The sequence below is a fragment of the Botrytis sinoallii genome, assembly GCF_014898435.1.
Source record: "Botrytis sinoallii strain Bc 23 chromosome Unknown BSIN_012, whole genome shotgun sequence".
Lineage (NCBI taxonomy): Eukaryota > Fungi > Ascomycota > Leotiomycetes > Helotiales > Sclerotiniaceae > Botrytis > Botrytis sinoallii.
The window spans coordinates 1,420,827-1,444,239 of NW_024066039.1; the positions used below are offsets into that span (position 1 = coordinate 1,420,827).

The 23,413-nt window shown below is 43.1% G+C and overlaps 9 protein-coding genes across 9 annotated transcripts; 6 read left to right on the forward strand and 3 right to left on the reverse strand.

The window, feature by feature from the left end:
* Positions 1 to 465: 465 nt before the first annotated feature.
* On the forward strand, positions 466 to 1,824 carry EAF02_007353 (uncharacterized protein; the record flags this gene model as incomplete). Its single annotated transcript, XM_038903401.1, has 1 exon — positions 466 to 1,824. The coding sequence occupies one exon, from the start codon at positions 466 to 468 to the stop codon at positions 1,822 to 1,824; it is 1,359 nt and encodes a 452-aa protein (XP_038756880.1).
* A 7,205-nt stretch (positions 1,825 to 9,029) lies between these two features.
* EAF02_007354 (uncharacterized protein) lies at positions 9,030 to 10,661 on the forward strand (the record flags this gene model as incomplete). Its single annotated transcript, XM_038903402.1, has 4 exons — positions 9,030 to 9,104; positions 9,208 to 9,337; positions 9,472 to 9,622; positions 9,674 to 10,661. The coding sequence occupies 4 exons, from the start codon at positions 9,030 to 9,032 to the stop codon at positions 10,437 to 10,439; spliced, it is 1,122 nt and encodes a 373-aa protein (XP_038756881.1). The 3' UTR covers positions 10,440 to 10,661.
* A 747-nt stretch (positions 10,662 to 11,408) lies between these two features.
* On the reverse strand, positions 11,409 to 12,765 carry EAF02_007355 (uncharacterized protein; the record flags this gene model as incomplete). Its single annotated transcript, XM_038903403.1, has 2 exons — positions 11,409 to 12,446; positions 12,622 to 12,765. The coding sequence occupies 2 exons, from the start codon at positions 12,763 to 12,765 to the stop codon at positions 11,409 to 11,411; spliced, it is 1,182 nt and encodes a 393-aa protein (XP_038756882.1).
* Positions 12,766 to 14,990: 2,225 nt separating this feature from the next.
* Positions 14,991 to 15,479, forward strand: EAF02_007356 (uncharacterized protein; the record flags this gene model as incomplete). Its single annotated transcript, XM_038903404.1, has 1 exon — positions 14,991 to 15,479. The coding sequence occupies one exon, from the start codon at positions 14,991 to 14,993 to the stop codon at positions 15,477 to 15,479; it is 489 nt and encodes a 162-aa protein (XP_038756883.1).
* Positions 15,480 to 16,073: 594 nt separating this feature from the next.
* Positions 16,074 to 16,712, reverse strand: EAF02_007357 (uncharacterized protein; the record flags this gene model as incomplete). The annotated part of the gene is made up of 1 exon (XM_038903405.1): positions 16,074 to 16,712. The coding sequence occupies one exon, from the start codon at positions 16,710 to 16,712 to the stop codon at positions 16,074 to 16,076; it is 639 nt and encodes a 212-aa protein (XP_038756884.1).
* A 203-nt stretch (positions 16,713 to 16,915) lies between these two features.
* EAF02_007358 (uncharacterized protein) lies at positions 16,916 to 17,924 on the forward strand (the record flags this gene model as incomplete). The annotated part of the gene is made up of 5 exons (XM_038903406.1): positions 16,916 to 16,918; positions 16,972 to 17,427; positions 17,499 to 17,582; positions 17,634 to 17,860; positions 17,909 to 17,924. The coding sequence occupies 5 exons, from the start codon at positions 16,916 to 16,918 to the stop codon at positions 17,922 to 17,924; spliced, it is 786 nt and encodes a 261-aa protein (XP_038756885.1).
* Positions 17,925 to 18,290: 366 nt separating this feature from the next.
* On the forward strand, positions 18,291 to 19,670 carry EAF02_007359 (uncharacterized protein; the record flags this gene model as incomplete). The annotated part of the gene is made up of 2 exons (XM_038903407.1): positions 18,291 to 18,538; positions 18,815 to 19,670. The coding sequence occupies 2 exons, from the start codon at positions 18,291 to 18,293 to the stop codon at positions 19,668 to 19,670; spliced, it is 1,104 nt and encodes a 367-aa protein (XP_038756886.1).
* Positions 19,671 to 19,894: 224 nt separating this feature from the next.
* EAF02_007360 (uncharacterized protein) lies at positions 19,895 to 20,808 on the reverse strand (the record flags this gene model as incomplete). Its single annotated transcript, XM_038903408.1, has 4 exons — positions 19,895 to 19,917; positions 19,968 to 20,190; positions 20,249 to 20,703; positions 20,775 to 20,808. The coding sequence occupies 4 exons, from the start codon at positions 20,806 to 20,808 to the stop codon at positions 19,895 to 19,897; spliced, it is 735 nt and encodes a 244-aa protein (XP_038756887.1).
* Positions 20,809 to 21,012: 204 nt separating this feature from the next.
* On the forward strand, positions 21,013 to 22,748 carry EAF02_007361 (uncharacterized protein; the record flags this gene model as incomplete). The annotated part of the gene is made up of 3 exons (XM_038903409.1): positions 21,013 to 21,620; positions 21,670 to 22,555; positions 22,608 to 22,748. The coding sequence occupies 3 exons, from the start codon at positions 21,013 to 21,015 to the stop codon at positions 22,746 to 22,748; spliced, it is 1,635 nt and encodes a 544-aa protein (XP_038756888.1).
* Between the last annotated feature and the right edge of the window lie 665 nt (positions 22,749 to 23,413).

Sequence of the window (23,413 nt, forward strand, 5' to 3'; positions counted from 1 at the left end):
AAGACCAGGTATAACCACTGGTCTTCCCTCCTAACACAATTTTAATGATAAGAGAAGCCTTCATCTGACTGGACTTTCACATATAGCTTGACATATCCCAGATAGACAGACTTGCATATCTTTTATTCCGATACTACTACAAGTTTCACACGTATACACATACATACACGCTCATACATATCCATTACTTAAATTTACTTGACTCTCCTGCCAATTTTATTATATAAAGCTTGCATGGTATTAAAGTATTCAAAGGTCAACGAACCATTGAACTATCCCTATCCTTTCATATCTCCTCAACGCATCGACCTAGCTGTCTACCCTACCTCGTCTATTCAAAAGTACCAGGGACGAGGACCCACAGAAGTACTTTATATCCTGGACGAATAAGGATATTTCGTGCCGAATAATAGAGACGTTTGATTCGTTTTAATAATTTAGTCCCTTTATTTTCCCGAAGTCGACATGCCTCTTATGAAGAACTTGTTCCCATCTAGGGAATTGGAAATCGAAAGACCAAACTCGAGAGCTTCACAACCCTCAAATTTTGCAAACTTCGAATACGACGACGATTCAAATCTTGACAGCGAGATGGAAGCCACAGTAATGAATAGGCCAAGGCTAAAGAAGAAGCCTAGCATGCCTAAAGTACCTACTATACCCCAGAGAAACAGCAAAAGAACTTCCAAGATAATTAACAATGTCATGTCGGAATTGAAGTGTCTGGATGGGTTTAAAGCTACCAAAGAAGTGGTGGAAGAAAAAGAATCCGAAATATCAGATCCCCACGAATTATACCTTTCGAGCGAAGAAGATGCCTCACTTTCGGACACAGACTCGCTGCTCGATTTCGAAGCTACTCCTCCATCTGATTATGATGCTTCTCGAAGCTCCTCCCGTGCGTCTGCTCAAGTTACTGCGAGAGTTGTCTCCTTTACTCTTGTGTCAAGACCACGAGTTATAGAAATCCCCCGCCCGAACAGCTTTCACTCGAATCCCACGTCTCGTAACGTTTCTCCTGTGGCAGACTATCAAATTCGTCATTCAGTCGCAGATATCGCATCATTAGCACCACTCCCTTCGCCACACCCACCACGCCGAAGCTCTAGACAGAACTCACCACTGCGAAACTCCGCTCGTCGCCTCTCCATCTCCTCTCTTGGTTCCCTCTCCAAACTCAACACAAATCATCCCAATGCCTCCAGCGCAACCCTTTCGCAACAACCCTCTAAACTCAATTCCAGCACGACCTTCCTACAACCCACCTCTGCCGCCTCGAATTCCTCTCCACAGCACGCTTTTCTCTCCTCAGATCCATTCCCCTCGCCCACACCATCTCCACGAACCGATACTCTTCCAGTCCTCCCCGAACCAGAGCAAAGCTTCCAATCTCGTCGCCCTAAATCAATGCATCATGAACGACCCAAAACACCCAATAGTCTCATGGAAGGGCTCCAAGGGCTCACCCGCTCCTTCACCAAGAAGCGTCCCAGTATGCCGAAACTAAATTTGTCATACACTACTAGTTCTGTGGCACCCACTCACAGCAACACTTCAAAATCATCCTTAACCCACAGCAATGCGTCTAAAACTAGCTTGCTCACAGTTGAAGAGCGAACACCTAAAGATAGCAAATTCGGAAGTATGAAGAGATCCTCCACAGCACCTTTATATGTGCACGAAGAAAGGGAAAAGACAAAGAAGACACAGGAAACACAATCGGCAATCGATGAGAGGGCACCTGTCAGATATGAAGATATCATGAAGAATGTCATCCGCGAGGCCCCGCCAAGACCTCCAATTAACTTCGCAAAGTACAAGTAGTCCCGGGCTTAAAGGGCTGGATGGGCATGGGGATGGGAAACAGAGAAAGAGTGTTAAGAAATAGACACTTGAATTCCTCATCTACTACTTTTTTTATTTGTTATTATTTTATTTGTCCTTTCGACACCATGATACGCTCTACTCTACGATACGATCTTCAGATTCGTACTCTCGTTCGTCCATAACATCAAATTGGACGATCTCTTTTTTTTTGGACACCAGGAGTTTTTGGGAAGGGATACCGGTACAACACAATGACCGCTACGGAGGCTATCTAACTATCTTGCTATTTGGTTTTTTTTATTTGTTTTCCGCAAGGCGTTTAAGGTTGGGATTTTGGCAGGAAATACCTTTGCTTCTTACTACTTTACTATCTCTGCCAGCGCGCATTGCATATGTTTACAATATCTCGTTACTGTTTATTATATTACAGTTGATCGATCGATCTTTTTTTTGGATGGATTCTGGTGTTGGGGAGGCAAAATCCTAGATGGAAATGTGTAATTTTTACTCGGGCTGGATAAAGTCCCAGAGACTTTGGGAAGGAAGGAAGGAAGGAAGGAAGAAGGAAGAAGGGAGGAGAGAGATGCATGAGTTGAGATGCGATGAGATGAGATGAAATGGAATTAGCATAGCATAGTACAGCATAGCAAAGGAGTAGTATGACAATTTACAACTGCCATTCAATTATTGAATCGAGCAAGTTTTTTTTCACCCATGATCATCGTTCCTTTGACCTATTCCATCTACATTTGAGAAAATCCCACGAAATTTTCCGGTCCACGTGGTACAGATATACAAACAAGCATGCTTAAAACATCACGACGCCGTCAACACCCAAGGAGATACGGACCGCAACTTCGGACATCCGGTCGGTGGTCAGCTCGAGGAACATCGAACAAAAGTCACACGAAAGCGAACACAACCCCACGCTCTCAAGGCATACTGCAACTACCACTGCAACTGCATATCCAACCCGATTTTCCTCGAAATCTTCGGAGAATTTGGTTCTCGTGTTGTGTTTCTTTATGTCTGTGGATTTATGTACTTAATACTCGTACAGCATGTATGTACCGGTACAACATTATGTCATGTCATGTCATCCTCTTCTCCGGTGAAGATATTCCTCTATGCATTCCTATGATTATATATATATACATATATATATATAATCTGGCACAACACGGGTTTTTTTATAGATTTTTTTTTTTCCTTCTCGAAATCATGTAAGTACGTAGATAGTACGACCCCCGTCCCAACGCTTTTGCATCATGTGTCTCAGAATTTGAGTGATACATACATACTTCTATGCATGCTCTGCATGCTGTGTGTGGGTGTGTGTACTATGTAGGTACTATGTAGGTACTTCAAACCCACGCCTCCATCTTACCCAACCAACCATTCGGAACTTGGTGTTTGATCTCATGTCAGCTCCTCTCATCTCCTTCTACTCCTTCTAATCTCAACTTGTCTCCCAGCTTCCATCTTCCATCTTCCATCTTCCATCTCTCCATCCATTCTCGCGACTCGGGGTTACACACCCTCCCAGCATACCCATGTAAGTATATCAAACCCTCAATTCCATCCATCTCCTTTGCAAAGAGAAAGGAAATCTCATCATCCCGAATCGCCACCCCCCATTATCCATTGCATTCAAAAACACAAATGCCAACCCTTCCAATACCTCATTCTTAACCCCCAAACCCTACATTCATAATTTCCTCGATATTACCACACAGACCAAACACGGTATTGTTCTTAAACTACTCGCGCACGTTCTCTTTTTCTCTCTGGCACTAAAACGAGATTCCCCCAGTCAGGTAGTTAACAAGGTACATACTATCTCTACTCTATACAAGCAAAGTTATGTAAATGGCAAACAAACGAATATAACTGGACACCCATAGTAAAATGAGCGAGGACGAGAAATATATCTCCGCATCCTATTCCGCCAATCACAGACGTCTCTCGTTTTCGTGAACGGAATGTTCGCTAGTTTCAGGTATATGGATGAAATCCCCTGGTAATAATGTGGGGAGCAGCTATTATTAACGAGTGAGCGAGTATGGTTTGCTTACATATCTGCATGTAAGCTCACATCTCTCAAGGTATCTCTCTCTCTATGGAGAAATAAACCTCCCTTTTAAGTGGAGCGCTCGAAACCGACATCTCAAATCTCAAGTCTCCTAAATAGAAATAGGCGCCTCACTCGGAGAATAAAATGGGAAGCCTCTCCTCCCTTATTTAAAATTTTTCGTCCGATCTTTAATATGATGTGCATCTACGCGTCAATATATCGCAAGAATTTACCGCTTCAAGTCTAGTTGCCCGACTTAGGGTTATGGGGACCTTTTCTTCACCGACGGAACGCAATATACCTGAAGCGTGATGTACCCCAGGATTCAGGGATGGCGACGGAATTAGACGTCTGACAGTCAGGAGATTTGGGTGCTTCTTCCAGAAGGGTTTCTCCCAGTCCCAGCATCGTGTCCCACTGTTCAACGGTCCATGTGGGTGATCGTATGGTATGCGGGTGATGTGATGGGTTGGTTTATCGTATGCTGGCCATGCACCCTTGCGATGCTGGGTGGATCGGAGTGCGATATGAAATAACAGATCGGACTCTGAACCACAGAGCCACCCATCTTAAAGTTTAACTTAAATAGCATGCGTCATGTCTATGCAGGTATTATGCTCGTACGAAAAGATAATGTCTAATTTTTCTGAAACAGTCGTCGATGGCGAAATTGGGAAGCCGTGGATCTGAGATCTGTCTGAGATGGAATTTCGGATCATGGCTATGTGGCGTTGGAATCAGGGGTGTGAGATATGCCGAGCTGTGTAGCACGGTTGCGTTGGAGATTTGACGTTGCCGCACTTACCATATGTCCCTCAATTAGTTCATTGAAAGAGGGGTTTCGTGAAGTGTTAGTCAAGACCTCATTACCTTTGTGAGGGAATTCCTCAGATTCTAAAGCCTTCCAACACCACAAGCGGGGATCCGAATTTGAACCTTTTCACCCGGAATCCGTGGTCCGGCCGGTCGGAAATGTTGACATGGCTTCATTATGCTCCGGAGGGCGGACAACATCTTGATATATTGCTGGGGGATGCTCAAGTCTGGAGTAAATCTACTCATTCCTATATATGAGAGGAGGAAGTATATGACATGCTACATGTGCTATAGGGAGTAGTTTTCCCTCTGTTTGGCGATCCGCTGTAGAGCGGAAGAAGTTAAGTGACATACTCTAGACTTAAGTCCAACACACAATGTAAAGAAACCTTCGTGCTTGTTCGACAACCTGCTCGAACAGTCATTCGTTCTCATGGCATGCTAGAATATTTCCGGGTCTCATCTTCTGCTTGGGAGGAAGTTATTGATGTGCTGAATATCAAGCTTGAGTTTCCTTCCATCGGATTTCTTGATGGCGATGAAGGTGACTTTGGTAGTTTGGCGATGAGAGAATACATGTTCAAGATACTTCTACCAAATCTGTCAGATATCACGACACTGCTCACTGATCAATAGCCAATCTCACAGATAATACAACCCGAGGATCTTTTTGCATCCATTTACCCCCTTCTATCAACAGGATTATTTCCTTCGCTCACTCTTGAGAAATGAATTCAGAACTTTACACGGTCAGACTCTTCTATTCGTTTATGATCTGGCAATACGGAACCTGATCGAAATACTAAATTGCACTTTAGACTACTTACCCTCGGCCATGAACTCTGTTGCCAGATCCGCAATTGTATATAATGAAGCATAAGGATATCCTCCCGATAAGCCTGGAAATATGCTGACATTTATGACTTTTCATCTTCGAACACTCTTGACATATATATTGATATCGAATATTCTCCTTATTACACAAATTCCAGCCATAGGAAAATACGGATTTCACATAATACAAATCTGATCTTCGATCTTTTTATCACTACTTTCCACGATCAAAGTTTCTAGTCCTGAAGAAGAACTAACCTCAGTTTTTACAAAGTCTTGAATTGTAGTCCAAGTAAGACATTGCAGTAGTCAACGAGTTCCATATACTAAAATTGCGCGGTCGGTTGCTATAGAAAAGCAACCACCGGTAAGTTTTGAAAGAAGATTGAGTGATGCAGACGACATTTCAATGGAACCTCAAGATGTCGAAAGCGTAAGCATGATTGAGGTTCCAATGAAGCTGTCATCAACGGGTATGCTAGGTGCAAGTGAGTTGTGTGATATCATAATTTGAATATATATCCTACCAGCTTCATCCAATTTCATCACATCTAGAAGCTCTCTATCTTCAGGAAGAGTTTTCTCGAGGGTCTCGATAGGCAAAGCTGTGTTGACAATCCAATCGACATACATGCCCATAAAAAAAACGCAGCACCCTAAAATTAGAATGCCCAAGAGAAGGCCCACGCTTTGAATTATATAGTTTAAATATTTGGGAAAATTGAAGGTGCTTAAGGAGGTTTTGATCAATCACTAATAAATCCAAAACCATTGGAATAGAATGGCAAATAAGTACTAAAACCAATTCTACTCTGGAAAGTTGAAGCAATTGTAGCAAGCCTACAGCACCAACGAGCCCACCCGCCATCATGGAGGAGCACGCTTCAGCCACCTGATGTTCTTCCTGCAAGAAGTGCAACAACGCGGTTATCGAGTGCAGGATCAGGTGCCGTCTTACAACCCTAACCAAATTCAGATCCAGGAAGAACAACCCCTTCTCTTAAGCAAACTGTTCAAGGTTGGATTTGATGTAGGATCCACTCAGTTTCGAGAACAAGGATGGAGGACGACGGACCTGAACTCTGTGCGAGGCAACTGGTAAGCACACAGCCTGCAAGACTGCCACCGATAATAATGCAATTTGATTCTGTAGGGTATCCATAATCCAGAATTTATGATACGACACAAAGAATTACTAGCTAAAGAAGAAACAGAGAATTCGTGAAAGTGTATAAAGCATATCTCAGCTAGAAGCTCAAAATTTGACGCATGTGATCATCCTCGGTAAGCAATGGGGTGGGTATTATTACCCCCCTTTGAGGTTGTTGCTGAGGCTCCAAAGACGATTCCCCTCCTGCAGTTGTAAATTGATGTCAATTCTATTGATACCAACTGTTGGTCTTACTATGTTTCGGAGCGTAGCGAAAGAAACTTATGCGTCGGATTTCACGGAATTTTTATATAGCATATATTAACCATATTTTCTATACTCAGGAATTCAATTTGTATATTGCTATGTGATTTGTATATAGATAATTATATTATGAGTTCAATTATATAAAGTATTGAAAGGAAAAAACCTTTAAAAATAAAGAATAAGTTTTATTTTCAGTCTTTAACTCATTTTTCTTTATCAAAACTATATTCTATATCTACGCTTAATAGGTTGGGAATAGTAGGCGCTCCGAAATACTGGCGAGCTGCCTCGCCCCGAATCCAATCTGCATAAATACTTTGTGCATGAAACGATTCGATACCATAGGGTTTCTTAATACCTCGAGTTATGTTTATTGACGAATACTAGCTAGTCTTCATATATCTTTCATGAAGTGAATTACAATAGCCATGTTTGCCCCAGCTCACTGTATTGCCTGCTCAATGTGCGTCAAAAGGGTCAATGAAGGTAAGTCACGTTTGATCATCCAAGTAGACCTTGAATTCATCTTTTGGGCAAATATGTTCAGTAGCATATTTGATAGCTCTTGTGACTCCAAATACTCGTGATACCAGAAAGTATACAACTTTGATGCTAGATGCATTTATCACAAAATAATAAACTACAAAAGGACTAACCTGGTTTTCATAGCACCGGGATTACATACTTTCTGACTGCACGAGTAAACGGTTGGGATAAGCTTCACCTGAAGGTCTATCAAAGCGTGGGACGGATAGGATATCCACCACGTGACACTACCCCACCCACACCTTTTTTCCCCCCCGAACTTGCACGTGATCCGCCCCCAAAACTTCGAGAGACAAAATATCAAAAGTGTCAAAAATGCAAAAGTACTCGCATGAGATCAGAACTCTCTGACGGGGAGTCGAACCCCGGTCTCCCGCGCTTTGTCATATGATGACAAGCGGAAATCATGACCGTTAGACCATCAAAGATGTTGTTATTGTTGAAGGAGCAATGCTTTTTCAAATATATATCCCACTGAAAGTGGGGCAGATGTGAGAAAAAACCATGACTAGTGCGTTCAGACCCCGCGGCGATGATATGCCAAGGCGTAGAGAGATGTTGGCTGTTATCGCCGAAGAGACTACATAGGATGTAAAAAAGAATGAACCTACAAGTAGTTCTAGAGCGGCTAACCTGGAATTGCAGTACTGATGGTAAGAGGTAATAACAATCTGGCCAAAGATAGCTTGGTCTCAGTGGTGACAACACATAACAGGGGCCCGGATCATTGAGTGCAACTCAATACATAGATGTTTAGCATTGACAGCTCCAAGATATCGAAGGTAGAATCCAATATGAACTTCTCGAGAAACATCGACATGGCCATAAACAACAAATATCAGGAAGCGATGGGTTGCAGTGACTCCTGGGTTCAAAAGATGGCGAGTTCCAGGACAGTGGCCGAGTTCTCTGAGTGCAGGTGTACACATTGCAGGCCAAACATCAAGTCTTTGAACTCAAAGTTGTATTGTGAGAGGGTCAACAGGAGGAAGCCACACGAGACTTGATTATAGTCTCATTCATATCCAGAATCTGATTCCTTGACATCGTCATCACGGCCAAGAGATGCAGTCTTCAATACATGTCGATGGTAATAGAATTGAGTGTATGAAATCGTGATTTTGGAATTTATGCTAGGTAGTCAAAGTAGAGACATGAATAGTAAAACTTGTTATGATAATGACAATCCTGATGATCGTCCTTTAGGAATCATATGTAGTACCTCGACATTAATCTCCTAATAATGAGTGATTGTTAGGTGGTGGAAGATAATAGACTTGATGATCAATAAGGTCCCCACTATTACATTTGAGAGAACAATATGACGCTAGCGCATATTCGGATTGGCTCGTATAGCTCAACTGGGAAAGCTTACTGTGGCCTCAGGCCTCATAAACGAAATTCGCTAAACGAATTTCTCCCACAAGTTTTTTTCGAACAAAATTAAGTTCGAAGAACATCAACACCTTTCCGACAACCAACGACAACCACGACACAGGTCATCAATTCGTCGAGATGGCTTCCAGACCTACCGTTTCCGTTTTGTCTGCCGATGGCAAGGCCACCGGCGCCACTATCCCCCTCCCAAAGGTACGGATACCTCGATGCGAAATATTCAATATCGATTTGGTGGAATTTGGCTACTAAATATGGAACATTTGGAGGATTGAAACTGACGGCAATTGAAAATTAGGTCTTCACCTCCCCAATCAGACCTGATATCGTTCAGACCGTCCACACTGGAATGGCCAAGAACAAGCGTCAACCATACGCTGTGAGCGAGAAGGCTGGTCACCAAACCTCTGCTGAGTCCTGGGGTACCGGTTAGTGCGAACATTTGATAAATTATGGACGATTTGAGCAATGGATAGAGTTGGGAGGAATGCGCGCGAGAATTTGAAGGGCAAAATTTTTACATTGGGAAGAAGGGCTCAAGCTAATTGTGGTATCTACTCAGGTCGTGCTGTTGCCCGTATTCCTCGTGTCTCTGGTGGTGGAACCCACCGTGCTGGTCAAGCTGCTTTCGGTAACATGTGCAGATCTGGACGCATGTTCGCTCCTACCAAGGTCTGGAGAAAGTGGCACCAAAAGATCAACCTTGGACAAAAGTGAGAATTTGCTTTTCAAAATTTTCCTAGGCTTTGACTAATTTTCTACAGGCGATTCGCAACCGTTTCTGCCCTCGCTGCCTCCGGTGTCCCAGCTCTCCTCTTCGCCCGTGGTCACCAAATCTCCGAAGTCGCTGAAGTTCCTCTCGTTATCAACTCCGAGGTCTTCGAGGGTGCCAAGATCGCACGCACTTCCGCCGCTGCTGGTCTCCTCAAGACTGTCGGTGCTTTGGCCGATGTTGAGAAGGTCAAGGGATCCCGAAAGCTCCGTGCCGGTAAGGGTAAACTCAGAGGCCGCCGTCACAGACAAAGACGTGGACCTCTCGTTGTCTATGACGGAAACGCTGACGGAAAGGAACTTGTCCGTGCTTTCCGTAACCTCCCAGGTGTTGAGACCTGTGATGTTTTCTCCTTGAACTTGTTGCAGTTGGCACCAGGTGGACATCTCGGACGTTTCATCATCTGGTCTTCAGCTGCCTTCAAGGCTCTTGACAACATCTACGGTACCACCACCGCCCCATCTGCCCTCAAGAAGGACTTCCTCCTCCCATCCAACGTTGTCTCCCAAGCCGATATTGGACGTCTCATCAACTCCTCCGAATTGCAATCCGTTATCCGTGCTGCTAGAGGATCCGCACTCACCAAGCGTGCTGGTGTTCAAAAGAAGAACCCCTTGCTCAACAAGCAAGTTCTCTTGAGATTGAACCCATACGCTGCCGGATACTCCAAGGAGAAGATCGGTACCAAGGGATTGGATGCTGGTAAGCCAGAGCGTATTAACAAGACTCAATACGCTCAGGTCTTGAAGGAGGATTAAGCGTTTGTATTTCTGTTTTCAAATTTTCAACGAGGGATGGGACATTGTAGGCGCTTATGATAGCTTGATGGCTTCAAGCGGGGTCGACATAAGTAATGAAAAATATTACGAATGCCTGAATCAAAATAATGACACCTTTATTCCTCTTGACTGACACTCTTACTGTGATATATGTAATCAATTTTGTCAAACACCGTTGTCAAGATTTTTGTGAGCAAGCGCACAGGAATATATGATCTAGAAATTCTTCTCTTGTGACTTTCCTAAACTTCTACGCGAGTGGGACTGATGTTTCAATCAAGAATGAGAGCGATTAGAGTAACATGCTTTCGCCCTTAGCAGCCGCCTGCGCTCCACGTAAAACAAAATTTCGAGTGTCTTTCTACAATCTCTCCCCTTTCACTCATCTTTATCCTACATTTCTCCAATAATTCTTCTTATCAATCTTCTCCTTCCAGTAAAATCGCATATCTTGATATCACTTGCCCTACTGCCCGTTCTATAACTATAATCAAATATCATAGCTAGATAGATAGGGGTTTATATATGTATAGTATAGTCTACTATCAAATTAGGCCAATACACTCCTCTTCCCTTCCTATTCACTGAGCTCGTCGTACCCACTGACTCTACTGCAATCCATTCATGAAATACAAGCCGCTCTCTCTGTCACAAGTACTTGGGTATATTCTATCACTGTAGACCCTGAATTGAATTGAATAATTGCTTTTGTCATAATGATCTATCAGAAGAGTTGGGTTTGTGTGTAAATAAGCCCCTTAAGTTGGCAAATACTGCATCTCCTCATGATCCAGAGAGCGATATGAAATCGCTCTCTATGAAATTGTACCACTCAGACCCTAAGCCACGATGCCTCCAGATCCTTTAACCTCACCTCTCTGCTCCTTTCCTATTCTCTATTCAATCAGCTAGATTCCGAAAACATAAACTCATTGGAACTAGTTTCTCCTACTTCGAATGAGTCTCCACATCCGCACTGTCCTGTTTTGCCTTGGCCTGTATCGCTCTAAACTTGGACAAAATTGCTCTTTTCCTCCAATCTTCTGCGATTATTTTGCTGTGATTACTCTCGGCCGGTTGAAAGTTATCTTCTATATAACTTTCTTCGCAACTCCGGCCAAGTCTTTTGACTGCTTGAAGAAGTTTATTATCAATTCTTGAAGTCAACGCCGATGCTGTTAATGTAGCGTGTCCTCGACAGGCGGTCAATTCTGTCCTATCATCAATCTGATTTTGAACTTTTCGAATTCCTTCCAGCCATTGCTTGAATAGTGGGAGAAATCTTTGTGGTATTTGTCTAGCGTAAAGCGTTCCATGGTATTCCACAATACTCTCCACTCGGAATATTCCACCACAACGTTCGTCCATTTCCAACAAAGCTTGAACTTCCTCCCGAGAAATTCCAAATATAGCGTCGAAAATCAGACCAAAGTTCAAGTCCTTATACTCTGTGACTTGTTTGATTGATATTAACAGATCAAGTTTGTGGGCATTCCTGTTTCGAGACTCTGAGATCGCTGGCCATAACTCCTTCCAATAATTCTTCTTTCCGTTTCTTGATAGTCTGAAAAGCAATTGTTGGGCCTTGAGAAACTCTCCCATATTCATTTCCTGTTTTTCCTTCTCCCATGTTGTCCTCATTTCCTCAGAGTCTTGTTCGAGTATCTCAAGCATCGTTTCCAGTTTCTTATTCTGCTCTTTGAGTGGCTCAAGCATCGTTTCCAATTTCTTAAGGCGCTCTTTGAGTGTCTCAAGCATCGTTTCCAATTTCTCATGGTGCTCTCCGAGTGGCTCAATCATTGTTCTCGTTTTTGAATGTCCCTCTTCGTCTAGGTCGAACAACCTTTTGTTTTGACGATCGTAAGGCTTTGAAATACTGGTGATGAGCGATTCACCAGAGTGTTTGTCGATGTGCTTATCCCATTCTTGAGCTGGAAAGAGTGTCTGTTCTTGATACTCAAGGGGTAAAGGTCGCTTGGAATTGTTCTGAAATAGTTATTAGTATGGGGCTGGTATGAAATAGAATTCAATCAACGATTATGATGGCAATATGTCAGTGGTGATATATGGCTGATGAGGGGATGATATAGAAAGAGTGTAATGCAGAGTAGTGATATATGAAGATGAAACAGGGAAAGACTGGGAATAGAGTAAGGTGTACCTTGCTTGGTATCTCATTATTCACATCAATAGTAAAGAACCTCGTAGTCAAAAGAGAAGCCCCTAGGTGGGATGGTTGGTGAGGATTCTGGATACTCCATTGTGACAATTTTGACCGAGAGACGAAATTGCAGAAACGATGCATTTTCGAATAGGATGGTCAGTCAAAAATGGGCGCGGATGGTTTTGGCTACAATGAACTATCGAGTTCTTGAATGAATAGTGAGAACTTTGATAGCTGTTTTTGATGGAGGCATAGATGGCGAGTGTGTCGTAGTGTTGGATGAATAAGTTTGGTGGTGTATGTGTATGTGAGTGTGTGATTTGTGTTTATATTTGTGTTGTATTTCCAGCAAACTCCCAGCTTTAAGAATTGTAATCAGGGTCGCTTCTCCACAAACTAGTACATAACCTTCTCGAGCTTGCCGTACGGAGAATTACAAGACAGATTAGATTCTAACCATCTACCTGTATGAATCTTCTGGATTCCTTGAAAGTCTGTTGATGATTCTTTCACTGTTAATTCACTATGAGATATTGTTCTAGATACCTCCAGCTATGAGAATAAGTAAAGATCCGAATCTGGAACCTGTTTTAATATGCCATTCATAAAAGATATGCCGGAGCCGCCCTTGTCCAATACCTGAGAAATAACCATATGGTGGTAGGGGTGCATATGCAGTACAATGCAGGAGGGGTTTGATGAACCCCAGTCTGTGTATTAGATAATCACGTGGTAGTTCACGAAAAGCATGATCGGGCTTATATGTATGACTTGCTCCTTTGTTTGATGACAATACTCTCCCCAGCCTAGACTATTAAGGATTCAGCTGGATCTGTCGGTAAATTTCTCGGCCTCCAGAGTGTAATGTCAAGCACGGTCTTTTCTTTTCTCAGGGAAGATCTCTTTGGCATCACTGCAAGTGATGCACAAAACTCTCGTCAAGCCGCCTACCGCGCTGTTCGCCTAACCTTCTTCCGCATTCTTCTCTTCGACATCATTCTTATCCTTCTCTTAGGTCTAAACACCCCTGTACTCACAGCGCCAATGTTAATGCTCCCCCCTTTTTGTCGCCACAAAACTAGCTCTCATTCCTACTCTCGCAAGTCTTATAAATGCCTGCATTTAAGTATTCACCTTCACGGCTGCAAACTCAAATTTGTCCTTCGCAACTCGGACACTATACTCCCTCTCTATCGAACACAATGCCGCTTCCATTTTCTCTTGCACTGATGCCCGCGGGGTGCCGGTATATGCACTTGGACCAAGTCCTGCTCTTTCACCATTGCATCCACATCCCTTCACATCAGCGGTTTTCAGACATTCCTATATTTCATAAGCCGTGAGAAAATTGAATTCCTCATCCGCCTCCATGATTTCCCTTCAGAATACTGATTTTAACACAAAATCAACTTAGTGGTAACCATATTTAGCATCTTAACCTGCATTAGTATACTAGTAAGCCACATCTACTTCATCTGCGCCCGCCAAGCTCAAAATATTTCTGACACCCAACTCGTATACACTTCTCGCTTCCGTCTCAAAGGTTCTTTCTGCGCTCTAATATTTTGCTGTTTGATAACGCGCTTCATGGATTTTCCGCGGTTTTCTCAGAAAGTGCACAAATATCGTATATACCCAAAGGCAATCTACAAATAGTTTACTATACAAATAATCGATCAAGAATGTTGCTCCAGAGGTATCCACAAGGCTAATTGCCTGCTCTGCAGATGCCCATTGCGCAGCCTATTCAAGGAAGCATTAATACCTAAATTCAAATTCGTGTCTCAGCATTGTATACTTAAAGGAGAACCACTACGGTTACAGCTTTTCAGCACACATTATCAAGCTTGATATGAATAGCGTCTTCAACAAACTTCGAAAGTTCTGGAATTACTGTTTCAAATCGCTTCCATCAAAGCATGAAAGCACTTATTGCCATTCTCGGCAGCTTGGTAGCACAATTCTCAAGATCGTTCATATGAAATTTAGACTCGTGTGTGGATATTTTGCAATCGGAGTTGGAGGTATGCCTTGTGTATTGGCGAAGCGAATCCCTCCGACATATTTCCCAAATATCCCTAGATAATGATATGAGTGCGCAAACTCCAGAGCATTTAAACTAGGTCGGTAGACCATGCTTTCTGTTGCAGATTCACGGTTCATTTCTTTGTCCGTAAGTGAATCTTGTTCTCACAACAAAGGAAGTGAAGAGAAGTACTGAACAATGCATTCTCTCTTGTGGGACAACAAAGCGGATATAGAATGCAAAGGAATATGAAGAACAGTCCAAAGTATTCATCAATGTAGGAATATTGCCAGAACAACTCAACGAGGATGTCTATAAATGCAGTCTTATTATCCATCATATGTCTCCCCATTCACTCCAGTTCAAACTTATCAACACTACAACATCAAATCTTCCAGCAACGCCTACCAAAGCTTCAACATCATCTTTAGCATCATTCTTCATAACAGGAAAGATCCAATCAACCAGCAAGATGTGTATTCACAAGCGCATGATCTTCATTCAGTGCGGCCACACCCGCTGGGGTACTGAAGTAAAAGCCTGTAACCAAAAACTTGCCTTTGACACATCGCCAACCACATCCATTGATTGCGACACAATGTATTCTCACCCAATGCATACTGTCAAAATCACCGAGGTGTGCAAGTCATGTGAGATTAAGAGAAGTAAAACAGATAGGACCGCCGAAAAGTTGAAGCAGGCGTTGAAAGACATCAGAGAGAGTGTCGCGAGAATGGAGAAGATGCAAAAAGTGGTTGAGACCGCAAAGAAAGCAGAAGTTGACACTGATGATGATGAAGATTTGGCGGCCTTGGAATCATGGGATTGAGCGACCTCTGGTAGGTCAGAGAATCACGGGATTCACTTAGATCGCTGGCAGATCTTATAAGATAGAAGAGAAGGATCGGTAACCACCGCAAGCCCAATGTCTTGCCGAGCAATACAAAATTACATTGATAACAACCAGAATAAGTGTAGATGATTATGAAAGTGAATGGCATGTAATTTTGAACGTGAGAAACACATTGATACAGATTGAAATGTTACTAATTCGCTTTTTTTAGAGATAAATATTTGGGTATGAGAATGGGAAGGCCAACCCAGGTGACTTCACATGTGCTCTGCCCAATGTAGGCCATATTTTGTGCATCGACCACGTCGCTAAAGATATTGGTGTATGTTTTCTTTTGGGGTCTACTTCCGCTGATCCAGAGTATTTTTGATATAGTACATTGATCCCATCCCAACATATAGAACAGGCTGTGTTACTAATGACAACAGCTTGCCACGCATACCTGCAATATACTTGCAGAATAACCCCACAGTGGCCTTCCCTCAATCCTGAACCCATTCACACTCTGGTCTTAGTTTCAGTTCCAGACAGCCGAAGAGAGTACATAATCTTAATACCACAAGATCGAATTTAACCCTCAATTTCCTCCACTGTCTTGACTTTGAGCTCGGCAATTCTCAATATAGTGTACTTGTGCTTGCTCTTGACGGTCTTTGTTTTTCTATTTCTCCTTTTCGTCTTCTCCTTGATCCTCATTGGTTCGGCTTCAGTGCCCATGACTCTCGCTCTGCATTCGAATATTCTCTCATCAAGATAAGGCGTTCCTTTCAACGTGTAATCTCTTGATCCAATACTTGAAGCGGTGTTGAGGCGGAGAACATCGCCAGGAACCACGCCGGGCATACGGAATGGAAGTCGTACTGTATCTCCTACAGTCACAAGGTAGGGCCGACTGTAAATGTGTGTGGTTATGAAGTGCGATTGTTGCGCAGTGAGGAGGGGAAGCATCTCCTTGACTGAGGGAGAAAGCGAGACTGAGGTGGCGGTGTAAGAGGGCGCGACCGGTGCCGAAGATGCGATTGAGGATTTCTCTGGCTTTAAAGATGCTGCAGATGATGGGCTAGCATGGCTGCTCTCGATGGGTGGTTCGACATGTTGTGTTGTAGAGTTGAAGAACCGTGCTCGGCTTGGTAAAAGGAAGGTGGGTGGAAGTGTTGCACTTGGTATCCGTATGTCCAATAAGGACTTTCTCATCGTTCTACTAAACATCTTGAGGTCGAGAACGTTGTATATTCGATCAAGTCTTTCGTATCTGAATTCTACATTGTTGAACTTGTTGAAGCTTGAAGCTTGATGACTAAGCGAGATTTTATTTTTGCGCTAAGAAATTTGTTATCGATAATCATGAGCCTCGACCTAATAATTTTTTTGAGCCCGTAAAATTCCACGATCACCCATTATTAAAATTCATCATGGTACGTCTGGAACTGTTTATCAACACTGGAAAATACTAATTGATTATCAATAGCCTCAAAATGAGTATATGGAAAGATGGCGCAAGCTACATGGTCGCCGCCTTGACCATGAAGAGAGATCGAGAAAGAAGGCAGCAAGAGAAGGCCATAAAGCATCTGATGATGCCCAGAAATTGACTGGTCTCCGTGCGAAATTGTATCAACAGAAGAGGCGTCATGAGAAGATTCAAATGAAGAAGCAAATCAAGGCTCACGAAGAACGAAATGTGAAATCTTCTGCGCCAAACGAACCTTCGACCAAACCCTTGCCACAATATTTACTCGATCGATCGAACCCTACCAATGCTAAGGCTTTGTCGAGCGCAATCAAAAACAAGAGAGCAGAGAAGGCTGCTAAGTTTAGTGTGCCTTTACCTAAAGTCAGAGGTATCGCAGAGGAGGAAATGTTCAAGGTGGTGAAGACTGGAAAGAAGACCGCGAAGAAGAGCTGGAAGCGTATGATCACGAAGGTATGCCATTCTGATACATTCATGAGTAGCAATTCAACATGTGACGATATGCTGATGTTGATTTTCTTTAGCCAACTTTCGTTGGTCCCGACTTCACAAGAAGACCTGTCAAATATGAGCGATTCATTAGACCTATGGGTTTACGTTACAAGAAGGTATGTTCTTTCTACTGCGCTCAACCTGACGGAGATTCTAATTATGCCCAGGCAAACGTCACTCACCCAGAGCTCGGTGTGACTGTACAACTACCTATCATCAGCGTCAAGAAGAACCCACAGAACCCAATGTACACCCAATTGGGTGTTCTCACCCGGGGTACTATTGTTGAGGTCAACGTGTCTGATTTGGGTCTGGTTACAGCTGGAGGAAAAGTCGTTTGGGGTAGATGGGCACAGATTACTAACAATCCTGAAAACGACGGATGTGTTAACGCGTAAGTTTATGTCCTTCCAATAGAGTTTACAGAAACTAACTCTTCCAGTGTCCTTCTCGTCTAAAAACTTCCTTCTGTCATTAAATCTGCATTCACGCATGGTGTTTAGGCGTTGTCAAAACGGAAATGAAGAAAGGCTAGTGTGATCACTTTCAAATCTAGATGAAGGAGGCTGGCTGTACGCCGCTTGGTCAGCAAAATCCAAGTAAAGTTAACATTATAATAAGAATTTATTTTCAAATGATTTTAACATCAAATCCAATTTAGTCTATCGATAAATTATGTAATAGATTATGTGACTGTTGACATCAGGATTTAACGCGTAACCACTTTAGGCAACCTAGGTAAGGCCTTTATTGTATCCCGAACATAACTTTCGCAAGGCATTTTGTCAACCTTGAACACAATCTCCATCCCAACATACAACACCATGCCGTTAACGCCAGCACAAATTGAGGCAAGGGAGCTTTTAGCACCTATCAAATTCCACCAGATTCTCAGACTACCGGCAACAGAAAAGCACGCAGAGCTCAAGGTATCCTATGCCATTGCAGGACCATCAGACGAGAATGCGCCGACTATTCTCTTTGTTGTGGGAATGCTAGGAATCAGATGGCTGGCATTCTCCTTTGATCATGTAGCCATGGAAGAAGGAGTGAGAATGATATTTATTGACAGGTGGGTGGTGACATTGCCCTCTATGTTGCAGGGTATTTGTGTATCGTCTGATCCTTGCTGCGCTCACCATTACGTTGTCCAGAGTCCAAGTATATATATAAATTTGTGCGAATTTGTGGCCAGTCTATTGAAGACACCCTCATTTCCAATCTGACGTTCCGAGTATCGATGAGCCCAGTGGCTCGTAGATGATGAGTCGCAATATCAGTCAGTTAAAGAATTCAAGAATGGCTTGCCCATGAAGCTACGAAACTATCTAAACTAATGCCTCCCTAGACCTGGTTTCGGGGGCTCTACCTCCGTTCCACTCCAAGACCGGCTGCCCATATATCTTGAGACTGTTCCTCTTCTCCTCAAGCACCTGAACATTGAGCATGTTTCTCTTGCAAGCCATAGCGCCGGGACTATATATGCTCTCAACATCATTGCCACTCTCCCTCACATCATCTGTCCAAAACGCCCCAGGATCACCCTGCTTTCTCCTTGGGTTCATCAAAACTTGTCATCGACAACCTTTCTTCAGATTGTCTCAAAGCTTCCCAATACTATGATTAACCACTGGGGCTCGGTTATGAATTTTGTTCTGAACAGCGCTACGCCAATGATAGCAAGTTCAGGGTCGGTCTTCTCTACTTTAAAATCTTCTTTTTCTGCTGCGGCAACTGGGGCTGCATCCCAGATGGCGGCCGAAAAGAAGGTTCGAGAGGCGTACGGTGTATCGAAAGAGATAAAAAAAGAGATGGATAGTCTAATTTTTAAGTGGGCATTTTTGGAAGATACGACAGGCCTAAATGATGAGGCTCGATTGTGTTTGAAGAAAACAGATGACTGTAATTGGAATGCTTGCGAAGATTACGAAGAAATGGTTAAGAACTTGGTAGAACTGTGGACTCAGAGAGTTGAAAGGAATCAAAGTGCCCGGCTGGATGTCAAAATTTACTTTGCTGAAGAGGACATAATGATTGGTGAGAAGGGAAAAGAATACTTCCTAAATTGTTGGACTAGCGAGAATTGGACTGCGAATATCGCAGTGGACTGTGAACAGTTGAAGGGTACAGATCATGACAGTGTCTTGGACCCTCTCAGGAGTCTACAGGAGATTGCAAAAGCAGCGAGACGGACATTAGATTGAAGGGCCAATTCTGACCCCTACGACAAGTGACATTCTCACCTGGCATTGACAGAGAGTATGGGCGCTATAGGCATTGTATGAGCCCATATGCACATATCATTAGACTTTGAAATAAATTAATGCATGGGTGGAAATGTTTTCGTCGACTATGGCACAGGTGTATCTTATTGAAAACATAATAGAGTAAAGAAACGCCTAATGGCCCATGACCTTTCTCTAATCTATTAAGCCTTGGATGCAACAATCTCTGTAGCTGGATTAGTGTTTGTCAAATATCAACAGTGAAAAATTACATACTCTCGACATCAGCAACACTTTGCTGTAAAATTTGTTGCAAGACCTTGGGGTTCTCGAGCTCCTTCTGGATCTTGGAAATGATGCTTTCTGAGAGTTCCTTTTGTTGGCGAATCTTGACTTGTCCCTCGTATCGGACCCATGAGTCGAGAACAGACTTGGCCTCAGCAGCGAGAGCGGTTTGTTGCTCGAGTGCGTAAGCCTTGGCCTCGAGTTGTGCGGTTTCCTGTAAATTACGTTAGTAAAACTTCCCGCAATATTCCATTCTCCACAGCCCATCATACCTTGGAAACCTCGAAAAGTGTCTTGGTGATATCAACAACGCTGCCCAATTGTTGGACGCTCTCAATTCTAGTCTTGACGGCCTCAGTGTGGTCTGCACGGGCAGCATTCAAGATGTTCTTGATCTTGTTGACTTGACCAGTGGCCCACTCAGAGTACAATGGTCCACCGAACTTAATGACAGATCCCCAAATGCTCAAAAGGCAGAACATAGCAACGGTTTCTTCGTTGACGACATAGTACTCGTTGCTGAGGGCGTACAGGGAAACTCCTCCGGCTGCGGAAAGAATGGCAGTCTTGGAAACGAGAGAGTTGCCTGGGAGAGAGTCAAGGAGCGATTGCGCCTTCTTCTTAGGGTCCTCTGCTGGTACATTGGAGGAAGATGATCGCGAACTCGAGATCGATGTGAGGGCCGGGAGGGTACGGGAAGAAAGAGCTGGTCGAAGACGAGCGGCCCCTACGTTTTGTCAGTCAATTGCGACCAGTAGCAATTGTGGCATATTTCTCAAATCCATATGTGTCACATACCTAAGGCGCTTCTTGTCAATAGTCTTGATGCCATTTTGATATGAGGGGAGATATTGTACAGCAGCTCAAATTGCTTGAAAGGCTTGAGACGAGGTTCTTTCGGAATTCGCTTCCCACCTCACTTTGAAGTTTCTTAGGTAAGGGTGCCTGAGGATCTAACAAATATTTCTGGATTATCTCGATAAGAGAAATAAATTTCTAGAGAATTGGCAAAGTACATTCCGTCACATATTTAACAATGCCTGGCGCAATTATTGATTCGAAACGCCCTTCAAAAAGGAAGAGAGCTGTGTCAGAAAAAGGGCCTTCAAAACGGGCACGATCCGAGGATAGTGAAGAAGATCCACAGGCGCAAATTCTCCTCCTAGAGAGCGAAATCTTCGAGTCGAAGAAGCATTATAACAACATTGCAAGGCTAATTGGCATTGCACGAGATGATTCTGAAGGTGCCGATGCGTCAATTCTCGCCGCGGTATCGTTATGCCGGGTTTTCACGAAATTGATAGTAGTTGGGGGTTTACAGAAAACCAAAGAGACTGCTGTGAAGGACGCGACTGTGATCCAATGGCTCAAGGAAAGATACTCAGAATACAAGATTATCCTTCTTGATATGTTGAGCCAAGAAGATACCGCATCCACGGGATTAACTCTTTGCATGAGAATGTTGAAGATTGAAGGGCAGCATCTGCGAAACGGTCAGGATTACTGTTTTCCTACAGACCTTCTTACGGATATAGTTCAGGTTCTCATTCGTCCTGGGAGTGATAGCATTGCTAGGAAAGAGTTCAGTGACAAGTTTGTTGAGGAATACGATGATGTTAGATTTTACACACTTGAAGCTATAGAGTAGGACTGCCTTCTTACTACATATTCTCAATTACTGACATTTATTTAGAAAACTGGTTACGGCCTCCGAAGCTAGAAACTTAGGCAATGATTCATTTGATACCGTCTATGAGATTTTAACATCGATATCATCAGTCCCTGAATCTAAGGACGAACTCGAAGATTTTTACATTCCCGCACCGAAGAAAAAGTCGCACGCACTCTACTCCTTAACGGAACATAAGAAGCGAGCGCAAGGAGCATGGTTAGCTGTGATGAATATGGAGATGGTAAAAGAAAGAAGGAAAATGATCCTTTCGAAAATTACCGATTTCATTGCGCCATGGTTTACCAAACCCGAACTTTTAATGGACTTCCTGACCGACTCATACAATTCTGGGGGATCAACGTCGTTGCTATCACTCTCTGGTGTCTTTTATCTCATTCAAGAGAAGAATCTAGACTACCCATCGTTCTATAGAAAGCTTTATTCGCTGCTAGACACGGGTATTCTGCATTCGAAGCATCGCTCAAGATTTTTCCGACTTTTGGATACCTTTTTATCATCAACGCATTTACCAGTAGTACTTGTCGCAAGCTTCATCAAGAGGCTCTCCAGACTCACGTTACATTCCCCTCCATCTGGCGTCGTTGCGGTTGTGCCGTGGATCTATAATTTATTGAAGAAGCACCGAACGTGTTTATTCATGATCCATCGAGAGACTAGAGGGGCTGAAGCGAAGAAAACTTTAGAGGAAGAGGGGCTCTCAGATCCATTCCTGATGGAAGAGGAAGATCCAATGTTGACCAATGCAATCGACAGTAGCTTGTGGGAAATTGTCACACTGCAATCACATTATCATCCCAACGTTGCAACACTTGCCAAAATTATTTCGGAACAATTTACCAAACATTCATACAATTTGGAGGATTTCCTGGATCACTCTTACGGAAGCGTAAGTCAGCATATACCTTGTGTGCAGCGGATTTACTAACAACGTGATATAGATGCTTGAATCCGAGTTAGCGAAGGACGTGAAGAAGGTGCCAGTTATTGAATATGAGATACCCAAGAAAATATTCATGAAGCATGATGCAGATGCTAGCTTGGAAGATTCCCTACTTGTGAAGTTGTGGAACTTCAGTTAGATTCTACGAAATTCAGTGTTCCTAACTCTACATCGAAGTATCTTTGCAAAGGTATCGTGAAAAAAAGGCATTTCTCTATGTAATCACCGAGAACAAATTGAAGGTGGAGCAAGACTAATGAAGGGGTTCATGTAAATCTCACATACAATTTCGAAGTTGGGCTTCCTCGTTCAACAATAATAACGGAGAAAATACTCCTTTTACCCCTCAAATGTCTATGCCCCTTGAAAACTACATAAATAGCGACGTTTATATTTCAGGTATCACAAATAATTACTTGACCTTCTTAAATCACCTGTGCAAAGAGCTTTGGGAAAACAATCAGAACAATAGATCGATATGTCCTTGCGTGATAACCTTGCATAGAATACTAGTCCAAATGCGCCCCTTTCCACAGCATAAACAATTCAAGCATAGACATCCAGGAACTCAAAAGATCTACGGCAGCGACAATCTGCTATTCTGCGACAGAATAAGCCTTGCATACCTTGTAATTGAATAATACCTAGGTAAGTAATGGCAGCCATCCTTGGCAACCGTTGCGGCTGGAAAGCCACACACTGCCATATTCATTCAGTGGTAATTTCATTCAGTCATCACAAGGCTATATACGCAGACAATACTGTTTCTATTCCCAACAACAACCTCAGATCTTTGAACTAACA